This window comes from Pongo pygmaeus, chromosome 8 (genome assembly GCF_028885625.2).
Source record: "Pongo pygmaeus isolate AG05252 chromosome 8, NHGRI_mPonPyg2-v2.0_pri, whole genome shotgun sequence".
Classification (NCBI taxonomy): domain Eukaryota; kingdom Metazoa; phylum Chordata; class Mammalia; order Primates; family Hominidae; genus Pongo; species Pongo pygmaeus.
In genome coordinates this window covers 14,006,808-14,022,367 of record NC_072381.2, presented here as the reverse complement: position 1 = coordinate 14,022,367, position 15,560 = coordinate 14,006,808, and the positions used below count along the sequence as shown (strand labels likewise).

At 43.4% G+C, this 15,560-nt stretch overlaps 1 protein-coding gene across 22 annotated transcripts in view; it reads left to right on the top strand.

The window, feature by feature from the left end:
• FRMD4A (FERM domain containing 4A) overlaps nucleotides 1–15,560 on the top strand; it is a 531,042-nt gene that overhangs the window by 301,097 nt on the left and 214,385 nt on the right. For 21 of the 22 annotated variants that reach the window (XM_063669580.1, XM_063669588.1, XM_063669577.1 and 18 more), the window contains one exon: nucleotides 14,329–14,394. In XM_063669580.1, coding sequence (XP_063525650.1) covers nucleotides 14,329–14,394 — 66 coding nt within the window. Of the gene's footprint in view, nucleotides 1–6,313; nucleotides 6,351–14,328; nucleotides 14,395–15,560 lie in introns of those variants that run through there. The other variant, XM_063669585.1, reaches the window with a different exon arrangement.

Below are 15,560 nucleotides of genomic sequence, written 5' to 3'. Positions count from 1 at the left end.
ACCAGCGCCCCCAGAGCTTCATTTTGTGAAGGCCTGGCACTTGCTCAGTCCCTGAGGACAGCCATCCCAATGCCGCCTGCCCAGAATTAGCCTCCTCACCCATCCAGAGCCACAGGAGACCTGGCATGAGGGGACAGAGACCCGTAGCACCCCCGGGCCTTCCTATAGGAGCAGGGAGCAGCGCATCGGATCAGGGCCAAACTCCACTGTGTGTAGGCAGCAGTCAGTGGTTCAGCATTCGGCGTTCTGCACTTTTTATGTGTTTTGACTTATTTGTTCCTCGTCACAACTCTACGAGGTAGGTATTGCTGTCATCTCCGTTTTATAGATTAGGGAAGGAGGCCACATTGGTGAAGTAACTTCTGGAGGATCACACTCAGCTAGGAAGTGGTGAAGCCAGGATAAGCCACAACCCCTGGTGGCCGAGCTCTGGAGCCTGGCTCTGACCCACCATAAGCCCCGGCGGTGTGGCCCAGGGAGGGCAGCAAGGGAGGCACAGTGTGTGGCTCAGTCCTCTGGGTCCCCAGGTAGCTGGAGGACAGGAGTGGGATGTGTGCCTGGAGCCTCCTCCCCACTCTTGGCATCCCCAGCAGGCCACTGAGTCTGCGAGATCCAAGAGGATCTAACAGCTGTTTAGAGCCCCCCTGGCTGTCCCCCATGCCCTTCTCTGCAGGCCGGGCCTGGAGAAGGCCTGGAGTGGCAGAGCAGGGAGAACCCAGCAGAGTCAGCGGCTTCCTCAGTCTTTTGTACAAAGCTAAACCTGGGGAAGGGTAAGGTGAGGTGGTCTTTATTTTTTTAAGGAAGATGTTCGTGGTTTTATTGTTTCATGAGGCATTGAAACGGATTCTGCACAAATCAGTATCTGCCCAGTGGGGCAGCTGGTTTCTCCTTCACTTCTTTGGGTTACTAGAGCAACTTGTCAGATTTTTTTTAAAAAAGAACAACCTTTCCAAGGCGTGCACTGGCACAACACAAACTCTTCCTGTTAGAGGCCGCCGGTCCGGTATCCAGACATCATGCAGGACACCTTGGTGGCAACAGTGCACTGTGTCCGCCCCCACACAGCCCTGTGCATTTGTGTATAGTATCTGGTGTGTCTGCAGAAGCATGAATAGTATTGGGAAGACGAGGGAAGAAGAAACAGCATGAGTGCCTGGCTGGGAGGAGGTCAGTGAAGTCGTGCAGGGCAGGCCTGAACATGTCTGTCATCAGGGCGAACCCAAGCATCCGTGATGTCCTTTCATAGGAACATCTGGTGGAGCCCCATAATGGGGTCTTCACTGGCATTTGACTGGCCCACAACCATGCTGAGGATGCAATTAGCTGGTGTGAGCTGACGGTCCTGCACCGTGATGCTGTGCTGGATTTTCTGGAACAGAAGGCTGGATGACTTCTTTACAATGGCAGCTTTCCCCTCGAGCTGCTCTCCTTCCGGCCTAAGGCGTGATATGTCAATGTAAATTGCGCGGAGTTGAGTTCTATTGTTATCAGTAACTGAACATTGAATGAAGATGGGTCCAGTCATCTCCCACATGGGCTTGCCTCTCGTTCCGGAGTGTCCTCAGCCTCACTGAGACTCGGGAGCTGGCATGATGGCAGGGGCGGCAACACAGCACGGTCTTGATGTTAGGTGTCCTAGCAGGAGGGGAGGGGAGGACAGAGCGTGACAGCCCAGGGTAGCTGCCAGATAGTGCTGTGGACATGCCTCTTGGGAGGCGAAGGTATGTGGCATCTTTCTCTCAAGCCAGTAATCAGCAAGAAACAGGACCACGGCTCCTTGGGTCACCTGTGTCCCCAGCACCAGGCTGAATGCATGGCGTAGAGAAGACCACAGAGATGGGCTTTGGACTTTGAGTGAAAAATGTGCCTCCAAGCAAAGGTAACAGCACGGGCCAGGCCTCACGGCAAGGGAGAGGGTGGTCCTCGGAGGAACAGATTCTAAAAGTCCCGGATGGCCCAGTCTTGAAACTGAGAGGAGCAGTGGGAAGGAGAGTATTTGAAAAAAAAGGGATCTGGTGAGGTGAGGCCGATGTCAGAGAGCCTGTTATCCATGTTCAGACAGTTGCCTTTCACAGATGCTAGCAGCAATATGTAAAGAAGGAAGAATCTCACTGTACACCCACAGCAGTACTGGCCTCTGGGGCATTCAGGCCTCTGTCCAGATCTGCCCAAGGGCTGCTCTCTGCCTCCCATCTCTGTTCTCATTAGCCTCTGCCTCTGTTCAGACTGCACAGCACTCCCTCTCTGATCCAGATTCCAGCTCCCTTTCCTTTGTAAGGATTAGGCTCTATTCCCTTCCCCAGCCCCTCTCCTAATAATAATGATTAATAATAATAATACAATCCAGTGCTCAGTAGGATTAAGGCTCTGTGGCTTTTCAGAGACTCTGGCTGCTTCAGTTGCAGAACCAAAGATATCTGTTTCCAGGCTTGGGTGAAAAGTAAAACCGCAGTTGTGTTGTAAATGAGGGCTTGTGAATAAATCTTCCTAATTGTGTGTATTTCTGGTAGAATAGTGGGTTAAAATCCTGATAATGTACTCGAAATGGAGGTAAAGAAAATCCCATTTTCAGAAGACACTCTAGCAGTGGTAGAACCTAGGAGGAAACATGTTGCTTCAAAGTTTAGGGGTCCAGCTAGTTGGATGTCACCCAGAAAGCGCTGCTGCCCACCAGGAGCCTGGAGGCCTTTGTGCACCTGCCTGCCACCTGTGAGCGGCTTCTGCCCTGTGCTCCCCAGTATGGTGTCCATGGTGCAGGACCTAACTCTGGGGCCCATGCCGTTGCGTCTTCCAGCATCCATCTGCCCTTGTCATTGCAGTCAGAGCGTTGGCTGCCAGGCGTGAGAAGGGTGATTGTGGACCCACCCCAGCAGAATCTTGGCCTTCCACATCTGTCACACCTGTCCTTTGTTCATGCCAATAGCTTGTTTGGTTGGAAGGTGGAAAGCGCACCCCACCTCCCCACATTACACAACTGAGCTGTGGGTAGGAGTTCCTCTTCAGCGAGGTGCCATAACGCCCTCAGGAGAGCTTCCTGTTGTACCAGCCTCTTACCTGCCTGGGTCCACGCCTCGTCATCTACACTTTAGGGCCAGAGACTGATTATTAATGTTTTCTGACACGCTGCCCTGTAGCATCATGTGGAGATGGTTAATTGCTCGGCCTGGAGGACTTGTGGCTTGAATCACATAGACCGCTGGGTCCCCACACCAGGACTTCTCTTTTGCATTATCAGAGAAAACCGAATTTCCTTTTGCTGCAGGAGCAGCAGCAGCAGCGTCACTAGGATGAGCTTTCCAAAGATCCGCAAGTAAAACACCAGCCCGGGTTATGACTTTAAGTGCAAACCCGCAGAGGGTTGAGCTTTGAAGAATGCATTGCTACTTCCATTTTCTATTACATCAATATTGTCATGTTAATTTGTTTCTGATAGAGCCACTCACTTAATAACTTCCATCTGGTGTATAAGCTGCAGCTGTGTCCAGCAGCCAAGAACCTGAAGGACACACCTGCATGTGTTTTGTTTTTTGTTTTTTGAGACAGGATCTCACTCGGTTGCCCAGGCTGGAGTGCAGTGGCCTGATCTCAGTTCACTGCAACTTCTGCCTCTTGGGCTCAGGCAATCCTCCCACCTCAGCCTCCCGAGTAGCTGGGACTACAGGCACACAGCACCATGCCCGGCTAATTTTCATATTGTTGTTTATGGGTTTTGCCATGTTGCCCAGGCAGGTCTCAAACTCCTGAGCTCAAATGATACTCCCGCCACTGCTTCCCAGAGTGCTAGCATTACATGAGTGAGCCGCCGTGCCTGGCCACACCTGCGTATGTTCTTTTAAATCCAGGAGAGTCACAATCAAGACAGGTGGAATCGTTTGCCAGAGGTCATAGAGCAAAATAGGAACAAGGTCATCCTCTCTGAATGAGGCTTCTGGTGTCTCATGCCTGTGTCTCCTTTCCTTCCATTGTCATCTTATTTCAATATGATATCACTTGAGAACTGAATAAAAGTAAGCTAGAGATAAACCAGAGGGAAAAATTATCATAAAAATCATATTACAATGGTAATAAAAATGATTATATAAAATTTTTATAAAATAAAAATTTGTATTAAAAAATTACAATCAACCTTTGGCCTTTAAAGGTTTTGGGCAGATACCCCACTTGCCCACTGTTGTAATACGTGCTATTTCCCTGGTATAAGTGAAGCGTGGACAGGGAATTGATGAGTTTTATTTTTGAGATGGGGTCTCACTATGTTGCCCAGGCTGGTCTCGAACTCCTGGGCTCAAGCAATCCTTCTGCCTTAGCTTCCTAGGTAGCTGGGATTACAAGGGTGAGCCACCATGCCCAGATAGATGAATTAATAAACACATGTATTATTTATTCTATATTATATTATATTATTTATTATTTATTGTGTATTATATATTATTTATTATATATTATATTATATATTACATATTATTTATTATACATATTTATTATGTATTATAGATCATATAATATATCATATATATCATATAATATATTATGTCATATAATGTATGATATATGATATATATCATACATATATATGATATATAATATATCATATTATATATGATATATTATATCATATTATATATATCATATATAATATATAATATAATATATCATATATAATATATCATATATTATTATATATAATATATGATATATTATATAATTATATGACATATAATACATAATAAATATATATAATTAATATATAATATAATAAATAATAAATAATATAATATATAATAAATTATATATAATAAATTATATATAATTATATTATATCATATAATATAATATTATAAATCATATAATTATATTATAGCATATAATTATATTATATATCCTGATATATAATTATATATTATATTATATCATATGTAATTATATATATTATATATGATATATAATATAATATATGATTATATAATATAATTGTATATTATATATTATTATATTTATTATATATAATATATTATATTATTTTATATATATTACATATATATCTATATGGGCTGAAAGTGGTGGCTCACAGCTGTAATCCCAGAACTTTGGGAGGCTGTGGTGGGAAGATCACTTGAACCCAGGAGTTCAAGAGCAGCCTAGACAACATGGCGAGTCCCCATATCTACAAAAAATACAAAAATTAGCCCTGTGTGGAGGTGCACATCTGTAATCCCAGCTACTTGGGAGGCTGAGGTGGGAGAATCTCTTGAGCCCCAGGAAGGCAGAGGTTGCAGTGAGCTGTGATCATGCCACTGAACTCCAGCTGGGACCACAAAGTGAGACCCTGTTTCAAAAACATAAAACAAAAAAACAAACAAAAAATATGATTGTGTATATTTGAAGTTTACATCATAATGCTATTGGATACCCATAGATGTGTAGATACATACAGAACCACAGTAGATAAGGAGGATGAACAAGTCTAGAGATGTAATGTACAACATGAGGACTAAAGTTAAAATTGTATTGTGTTAGGGTTTTTTGTTACATAAATAGATTTTAGCAGCTCTAGTCCCACAAAAAAAGTAACCATGTGAGATGATAGATATATTAACCGACTCCACTGTAGTAACCATTCCACTATCTGTATGTATCTAATTTTTTTGATTGTTTGTTTTTTGAGACAGAGTTTCACTCTGTTGCCCAGGCTGGAGTGCAGTGGCCCGCTCTCAGCTCACTGCAACCTCCGCCTCCTGGGTTCAAGTGATTCTTCTGCCTCATCCTCCCCAGTAGTTGGGATTACAGGTGCTAACACACCTGGCTAATTTTTGTATTTTTAGTAGAGACGAGGTTTCACCATGTTGGCCAGGCTGATCTTGACCTCAAGTGATCTGCCCACCTTGGCCTCCCAAAGCGCTGGCATTACAGGGCAGGGATTAATATTTTTAACAAATTTTAAATTGCCTGAAGTCCTTTCTTTCCATGTGTGTATTTCCTGTAAATTTCTTGAGGTTGCTGTAACTGCGTGGCATTCATTCATCGCCTCCTGGCTGTGATGTCCTTTATGATGATTGAGATTTTGTGGTCTTGCAATGTTTGGGTACCTAGGTTGGACTTTGAGTCTTCATTTTTCTGTGAAGGAAACTGAAGTGGAGAGAAGGATGTGGCCCTTGAGGTGACCCAGTACCCGGGAGCACCAACAATGGCTTGTGCCGGGAAGTTGTAGTCATGGCCTTGGAATTTCCTTCTGAGCCACACAACAGCCTGGGTCAGAGGTCACATCATGAGGGGCTGCTGTCCCGCATCCGACATCCTCAGGGTGTCCTGTGGTTTAAGGGACTGTGCTTGGAGAAGACGTGCTGTCAGCGGTAAGTCACTGGTAGGGCCTTGGCTTTTGAAATCTGAATTTTCTGTCTGATGACTAAGTTTTAAAGGATAGCATTTCAGGTGGTTTGGGGAGTATTGGTAATTCTCCTAACTGAAGCATGTCTTGGAAGGTTAATTCTTTGTTTTGTGCAATTCTAGTGAGTCATTAATATTGCTGATTTTATTGTCTTGTAAATTTATTGTCTCAAAAATGAATATCAGAAACAACTTGGTGGCTTGCTTTTCACAGCGACGTCAACGAGTAGGCAATTGGTAACTAGACTAAAAAAATGTTTTGGCAGGGCCTGTGAACATCTCACTAAACAGCTCTCCTCCCTCACGGTACCCTCCCTCAGCCCCGCCCCACAGTGTCTTCCCTGTAATAGTTTCAGTGTAAATTAGCCTCAGGAAACTAAGAGAATGCATGTGTCAATTGACTGTTTTTTAGTTTTTGTTTTAAAAAACACATGTTTTTTCTGGGCTCAGGATCAGTTTGCACAACTGCGTTACATTTCTATAAAAATGCTCTAGGCCAGGCATGGTGGCTCATGCTTGTAATCCCAGCACTTTGGGAGGCTAAGGTGGGGAGGGTCACTGGAGTCCAAGAATTTGCATAGTGAGACGTGTCTCTACAAAAAATAAACACAGTTAGCTGGGCATGGTGGTGTGTGCCTGTAGTCCCAGATACTCAGGAGGCTGAGGTGGGAGGATCTCTTGAGCCTGGGAGGTTGAAGCTGCAGTGAGCTATGATAGCACCAATGCACTCCAGCCTAGGAGACAGAGCAAAACCCTGTCTATAAAAATAAAATAAAATAAAATGAGCCTGATAATATCTACCTCCTGTCTTACGAGGACTATGGGTTCAACACATATCAAGTATTTCCAAAACCATACAACTGATAATAATTAACAGCTAACATTATGATGAGTATATACTTTGTACCAGGTACAGCACTAAGAAATTTCCAAACATTAGTTAATTTAATAATTGCAGGATTCCTAAGAGGTAGAAGCTATTTTATCCCTCTTCTACAGACAAAGAACAAGGCTTAAAAAGATGAAGTAAGCTAGGCGTGGTGGATCACTCCTGTAATTCTAGTGCTTGTCTGGGAGGCCAAGGCAGGAGGATCAATTGAGCCCAGGAGGTTGAGGCTGCAGTGAGCCAAGATCACACCATTGCTCACCAGCCTGGGCAACAGACCAAGACCCTTTCTCAAAGAAATAAATAAAAAGCAAAATGAAACAAAAACCTTCTAAACAGTGGAACTAAGATTCTTTCTTCTCAGCTCCTCCTGCACAGGCATATACCATGGCATAGAAATTATTTTGCAGGCCAGGTGCGGTGGCTCACGCCTGTAATCCCAGCATTTTGGGAGGCCAAGGTGGGTGGATCACCTGAGGTCAGGAGTTCGCGACCAGCCTGGTCAACATTGTGAAACCCCATCTCTACTAAAAATACAAAAAATTAGCTGGGCATGGTGGCGGGTACCTGTAATCCCAGCTACTCGTGAGGCTGAGGCAGGAGAATCGCATGAACTCAGGAGGCAGAGGTTGCAGTGAACCATGGACGCACCACTTCACTCCAGCCTGAGCGACAGAGGCAGACACTGTCTCAAAAAAAAAAAAAAAAAAAAAAATTATTTTGCAAAGGGCAAGAAAGAAAAGGGAGAAAGAGGACATCAACAAGTGGTTAAACCAAAAAGACACAGAGGAAGGAAAGGTGGTATGTTGAGAAAAAGGTGATAGGAAGCAATACATGCAAATAGGGTTGACTTTGTTTTGAATTCAAAGAGCAACTATTCTTAGTAAGACATATTTGGTTTTCTTTTCTTTTTTTTTTTTTTTTTGACTCAAAATATTTACGCTGTCTTTAAGAAATGGCTTTGCTATGGTGGGGCATGGTGGCTCATGCCTGCAATGCTAGCACTTTGGGAGGCCAAGGTGGAAGCATCACATGAGGCCAGGAGTTCAAGACCAGCCTAGCCAACATGGTGAAACCCCATCTCTACTAAAAATACAAAAATTAGCTGAGCGTGTTGGCAGGCACCTGTAATCCCAGCTGTTCGGGAGGCTGAGGCAGGAGAATCTCTTGAACCCCGGAGGCGGAGGTTGCAGTGAGCTGAGATCGTGCCACTGCACTCCAGCCTGGGCAACAAAATGAGACTCCATCTCACACAGAGAGAGAGAGAAGACTTTGCCAAACCTTAAATTCTGTTACCTTCCGTGTCCCTGTGTGGTGTGGGCAGCAGAATGTTCCAGAGTTGCTGTCCTATGGCTGTTTCCAATCTAAGCCTAAACGAGAAACATTAAATTCCAACTCTGATCTGGGTACCCTGCACCTCTCCATATTACAAGGCATCCTGAAATCACCATTTGTTATTGCTTGTTATTTCAGTAAGGCCTCATAGCGGAGACTCCCCTGCTACATATGAACAATTATTCCTCCTGCCTTTAATAATATATCAGGCTATTGTAGACAGATACACTAAAAAATATATATTTATAAATCCCTCTTTCCAAAATCTGCACTCTCAAAAGTACTTCTGATCAAAATGGACTTCCCATTAATTCTTTTTTTTTTTTTTTTTTTCTTAGGGATACGGTCTCACTCTGTAGGCCAAGCTGGAGAGCAGTGGCAGGATCATAGCTCACTGCAGCCTCCAACTCCTGGGCTCAAGCAGTCCTCCTGCCTCAGCCTCTGGAGTAGATGGGACTACAGGTGTGCACTCCACGCCTGGCTAATTTTTTTATTTTTTTGTAGAGATGGGGTCTTGCTCTGTTGCCCAGGCTGATCTCAAACTCCTGGCCTCAAATGATCCTCCCTCCTTGGCCTCCCAAAGAGTTGAGATTATAGTCCTGAGCCACTGAGCTTAGCCTGGCTTCCCATTAATTCTGTCTGCGGGGTGAGAATGTGTCAGGTGTTCAGTCTTAAGTATTCTGGCTCATGTGACAACTCATTGTCATTTGTCTATTAATATTTGATTTTATATGTTAAAAAGATAGTCAATCTAAAATTTCTGGGAAAGAAACTGCTCGTTCTCTATTTCCTATGCTTGACCTCAAATAGGGTCATTCATCTTTCTAGATAAAGTTTCTTTTTTACACTTTTTTAACTGAAAAAAAAGTAACATGTTAAGTCATATTTGGGTGAGGTGGAGTGGGGTAAACCACCCAGAAGCCTAATACCGTTGCACATCTACTCCTATATTTTTGTTTTTGCCTCTTAATCCCTGTCCACGTGCATGACAATTAGGATATATATCATTTAATTTTTTTATTTTTATTTTTTGAGACAGAGTCTCACTGTCACCCAAGCTAGAATACAGTGGCGCAATCTTGGCTCACTGCAACCACCACCTCCTGGGTTCAAGCAATTCTAGTGCCTCAGCCTCCCAAGTAGCTGGGACTACAGGTGTGCACCACCATGCCCAGCTAATTTTTTTTTGTATTTTTAGTAGAGACGTGGTTTTGCCATGTTGCCCAGGTTGGTCCCTAAGTCCTGAGCTGAGGCAATCCACCTGCCTCGGCCTCCCAAAGGGCTAGGATTACAGGCGTGAGCCACCGTGCCAGGCCAGGATACGTATCAATTGATAGTCTGCTGTGGTCACTGAAGCTAGTATCATAAATGTGTTTACATGTTTCTGCGCAGTCTTCATGTCAGAGTGTACCTTAGCAGCAAAGTTGGATAAATTGGGGCAGACACTTACTTTCAAAATAACACTTTTTCATATTTCCTTTAGAATCACAGGGCACTTGGCAGGCCTCTGCTTGGGCTAGAATTGTATCGTAGCAAGGCAGTTGATTATTGGAATGGTTGCCAGTTGACATCTATGAGAAGCCTTGTTCTCCAAAGGATTTCCTTTGAGGGTGATGCCAGGGCTCCAATAGTGTCTGAACAGCTGGAAATGAAAAAAAAAAAAAAACAAAACAAAAAAACAAAAACAAAAACAAAAAAAACAAGGGAAAGCAGTATTGTTTCACAATTGTTAGTATTGAAAAGAAAATTTCAGAGTGTCTGGCAAGCCAGACAAAGCTACAGATGTCAATTCTTTCTTTGTACACACCCAGAATGGTGAAGTTTTCAGAACTGGTGATAAGAACAGGATACTCTGATCTTACTTGAGTATGGAACAACAGGCAGGTGCTCCCTTTTGAAAAATAAACCGCAGCAATGCTGTCCAAAGAAAGCTGTACCTTCAAAAACATGACGATTCAAAGGTGAGTCTGTTTAGACACTTCTCTGTGCTGTTTGCAGAGACATTTTGCTTTCTACAGGGAGGCATTAAAATACGGCGCATGTTTGTAAATTTCCCAGGAATTACTGTTGAGAAGAGGAAAGAAAGCGAAAGACCTAGGGTGGATACTAACATCGTGATAAATAGTTACTTCCTTAAATTGCTGAGCAGATAAGGTGAGATTGTTTTATGTAATGAGGATTATTTTTTTCAGATGAAAATGAGAACCTCAGGGAAGACCTTTAAGTGTGAGTGTGAACTTTGTGAGCTTGAAAATATTTCGAAAAATGCTACATTTCATCTTCTTTATTACTGTGATTAAAACTTTATTTGATCCAAAAATGTCTTTCAGATACCAGTTTGTTTTCATAAAATTTATTAGACTGTGATTGAGTAACTCAAGAGCATGTTTATACCCTTAACATTGTATGATAACACGAAGCTCAGAACTGTTTCATAGATGCAGAAAACAAACAGCATTTCTTTCTTAAAACTCTCCCCTATTCTCAGTCGAGACTTTTCTCAAATCTATAATTAAAGTTTTAAAAGAATTTAACATAACTTTCTGGATGTGATACCATTTTCCTTCTTAAAACTTTTACTCTATTGACCTTAGGTTCTTTCCAATGAGAACTGAATCAGTGTAGCTTGAAAATTTTATCTAAAGTACCTGTGCAATTGCTATTATCTGCCCTATTGAAACTTGAAATTAACATTTCTAGTGTACTTTTTTGATGAAGGAATCATTTATACATGTTGGTATAGCAGTAGCTATTTCAGTCTAATTTAAAATTGTAATGGCTTTCATTGAACTTAGGGAATGATTGAAAGGAAGCTGATGGATTTTTAAAAATTAAGTCAAATCAGTGAAGATGCTTACTCTGGGCAAGGCTGATGGATTCTAACAGGACCTGAGCCCGTTTTCCCACTAAGGCAATTAACACCTGAAGTTAGGAGTTCAACGGGTGAACAAGGACTTTGCATGGACTCATCAAATGTCCACAGCTGCCTGCTTTGACTTGTATGTGCGGAATGGCAAGGCTGTGGATTGAAGTTTTTCCTCTGTTTTTAATCTGTTCGTTGGAGTGTTTAGGAGTATGTGAAACTTTTCTTGATTTTTCTCCGAGCTGGGGGCTGCTGAGTCATTGTTACAACTCAGAATCAAGAGATATTGAGATTAGCCCCCATGTAAGCAGGACATGCTATGTTGATTTAGATCCCAAAGCAAGGAAAACCTGACTTGATGGAAATATGGGATGACTTCTTTTGAGGAAGGAATAAGATAATTTTCTCATAGGATTTCATGACAGCTTTGGATATGTTGGTGATAAGTGAATAATCCCTGTTGAACCGGAAGAGAAGAGACTATCTTTTCTTGTTATTTATTTAATCTTGCCCTACCTGCAAATACATTGGGGGTTAGGGCTTCACCATATGAGTTTTAGGGGAACACAATACAGTCCATAAATCCCGGTCTCCAGGAGCTCAGGGTCAAGGAGAGGGTCACGAAGGATGCAGGATGGCTGGCCACTGGGTGGGACTGAGCCATAAGTGCAGTAGGCACCTTCGGCCTGCGACTGTGCTGCCACCTGCTTCCATTTGCAGAGACGCTCATTCTTGTCAGGATAGCAGTTCCAAACCTAACAGGCCTTGAGAAATGTCAGCGTTATTCTTAGCCTGGAGAGTTGGTACGTCCCGTGGTGCATGAGAGAAACGAGACTGCTCTGTAGTCCCAGCTACTCAGGAGGCTGAGCTGGGAGTATCGCTTGAGCCTGGGAAGTGGAGGTTGCAGTGAATTAAGATCGCATCACTGCACCGCAGCCTGGACAACAGAGCAAGACTCTGTCTAAAAAAAATTAAATTAAAACAAGAGCTCCCTTAGGGCCAGGCACTGTGCTAAGTGTGTAAAGGCAAGATTGTGTCTCATCTGAGACTGTCTTTTTTATCTTTCCTCAAGGAAAGGTTTATGAGAAGGACCCTCAAGGCTGGACAAGGAGACAAGGCCAGGATCTACTCATGCGCATCCTTTCTTTAGATCTGCTTCAAGTGGCCGGTTAGCCGCTAAATACAGGGGAAAAGAACTGTATTTAGTGGGGACTATAGAGTCATATAAAATAGGCATTGAGTTCTCTAAAGGATTTCCTCTAAAGAAATGCAAGGAAGGAAACTTGTGTGTCATCTGGTCCAGAGAGTAGTGTTGGAGCTATTTCATACTAGCCTGGGAGAGCCAATTGCTACATTTTCAGGAATGCGGGGAGCCAATTGTAAAGCATAGCCATTGTTAAAATGAAATTATATACACATGCTTAAACACATGGTGTTAACAAACAAAGATAATAAAAATCTATCCCTTCCTAATTATTTTTACGGCACTTAACTGTTTTCTATGAGCTTGAGGTTATGTTTGTCTATCGTATCTGTATGTTGAAATTACTAGCAGTGTTGTCATGACAGTGGCTTGAAATCAGACACAGTGAAGGTATTTAGAGGGCAGCAGGACAATTTATGGTTAGGACAGTCACCAGTTGACATCCATGAGAAGCCTTGTTCTTCAAAGGATTTCCTTTGAGGGTGATGCCAGGCTCCAGCAAGTGCTACAAATCAGGCTTTTTCCTTCCAGAAAGCCAGTTGTTAAACATTCACCAGCACCCCACTGGGCTCGGCCCATTTATTTTTGGATGTGAGATAGGGGCATGGAGACAAACGGTAACTTGTCCAGAGTCCTGCAGCCCCTTGTAACCAGCAGGACCAAGGCTAGACTTGAGTCTCCCAGGCTTTCTGTTATACCACTCAGAGATTTCAGTCCTGAAAGTCACAAGGGACAGGGTTGGATTTGCCTGTGGGCTCGTATCGCCAGTGCTTTTCTATTATTGGTGACAGCGCTGTAGGGAATCAGGTCATACACAAGAAGGGGGCTGATTAACTAACACAGAAATCAAATTCATTGCCAGGTGGGTGGTCATCTGCTTACTGATTACCAGCAAGTGGGATAAATGAAGAGGAGGCAGAGATTGGATCCTGAGCTCTGTCCCTAATGCATGCGGGTACAATTATTGAATGGAAGAATAAGTGAAGAATGAACAACACCCACCACCCCTGAGAATATGTTATATATGTATTTGCTAATTTATTTTACATCTCCCTCATTAGAATATAAGCTCCATGAGGATGGGGACTTTGTCTCGTGTGCCGTGGTACACCTAGCTCCCAGAAAAGTGCCTGGCATATAGATAGAAAGTACTCAATTGATATTTTCTTTTTTTTTTTTTTTTTTGAGAGGAGTTTTGCTCTTGTTGCCCAGGCTGGAGTGCAGCGGCGCGATCTCGGCTCACTGCAACCTCCACCTCCTGGGTTCAAGCGATTCTCCTGCCTCAGCCTCCCAAGTAGCTGGAATTACAGGTATGTGCCACCACGCCTGGCTAATTTTGTATTTTTAGTAGAGACGGGGTTTCTCCATGTTGGTCAGGCTCCAGGTTGGTCTCAAACTCCTGACCTCAGGTGATCCGCCCACCTCGGCCTCCTAAAGTACTGGGATTACAGGCGTGAGCCACCGCGCCCAGCCTCAATAGATATTTTTGAATGAATGAATTAACTGATCCTTCCAACTCCTGGCATTATACAGTGCCGACTCCCAGAGAAAGTTTTGCCCAGAGGAATATGCCTGGCAGAGTGCAGCGTCGGTGACCCTCTAACCCTTTGTCTGGCTGCTAGACTCTCAGTGACTACCATTTCTCTTCCCTCTTAGATGACGGAGGGCCGCCGATGTCAAGTACATCTTCTTGATGACAGGAAGCTGGAACTCCTAGTACAGGTAAATCACTTTTGGTCAACTTTCTGAGTTTCTTTGGTGACTGATGTGGTTTCAGACCTTGATCCAGCTGGGGATGAAGGGGGATTTGGTAAACTTTTTAAATCTCTGTTAATATCTGTGAGAGAATGACTAGGACCCACCAGGGTGTTTTGTGTGTGTGCTATTTTGGTTGTGTCTGTACACCAGCCTAAGGCATCCAAGGCCAGATGTACATCTACCCTATTGTTACAAATTTCTAGAAAATGAAATTCCACAATGCCGTTAGCTATTCTTTCTGCCTGGAAGGAGTTAACTACAATGTAACCTAAATAACTCTTGCTGTAACTAAAATTGATTTAATCTTCCTTGCTCAGAGGGGATAGAAAAAGATTTGGTTCTTTTTGTTTGTTTTTTTGTTTTGTTTTGTTTTGAGACAGAGTGTCGCTCTTGTTGCCCAGACTGAAGTGCAGTGGCACGATCTCAGCTCACCGCAACCTCTGCCTCCCGGGTTCAAGCGATTCTCCTGCTTCAGCCTCCCAAGTAGCTGGAATTACAGGCATGTGCCACCATTCCCGGCTAATTTTTTGTATTTTTAGTTGAGACGGGGTTTCTCCATGCTGGTCAGGCTGGTCTCGAACTCCTGACCTCAGGTGATCTGCCTGCCTCAGCCTCCCAAAGTGCTGAGATTATAGACGTGAGCCACTGTGCCTGGCCTAAAGGTTTGCTCTTTTCTTTTCCAGTTGAGATTAAAGAGGAACAGTCTCTGTACTCTGTCCTGTTTCTAAGTGCTAAGCGACCCCCTTCTTACCCCATCCCATGGGCTGACATTGGCATCACTTGTGAGCATCTGGAGAAACTGAGATGCAGGAAATCAATCAATTCCAACTAGGAACACATCAGTGTCAGCAAAATTGGAGAAGTAATTGGAATCATAGACCCTCACCCTTTTCAACTTGTTCTTAAACAGACCATTGTTTGACCCAAAGCTCTGAAGAATGGTGTCTCCAACTCTGACTTAAAAAGTTTATCATTCCAGATCTGTTGTTCAATGCCAGTTTATATTACATTTGCTTGCTGTTTATTCTTAGATGTCTATCTCTGAGTCCTAGAGCATTGTCTCCTTCTCTATCACATTTTGTTGTGAGGAAGCTGCAGTTCATCAGTGGGTTGAGAGGATGCCATCTGCT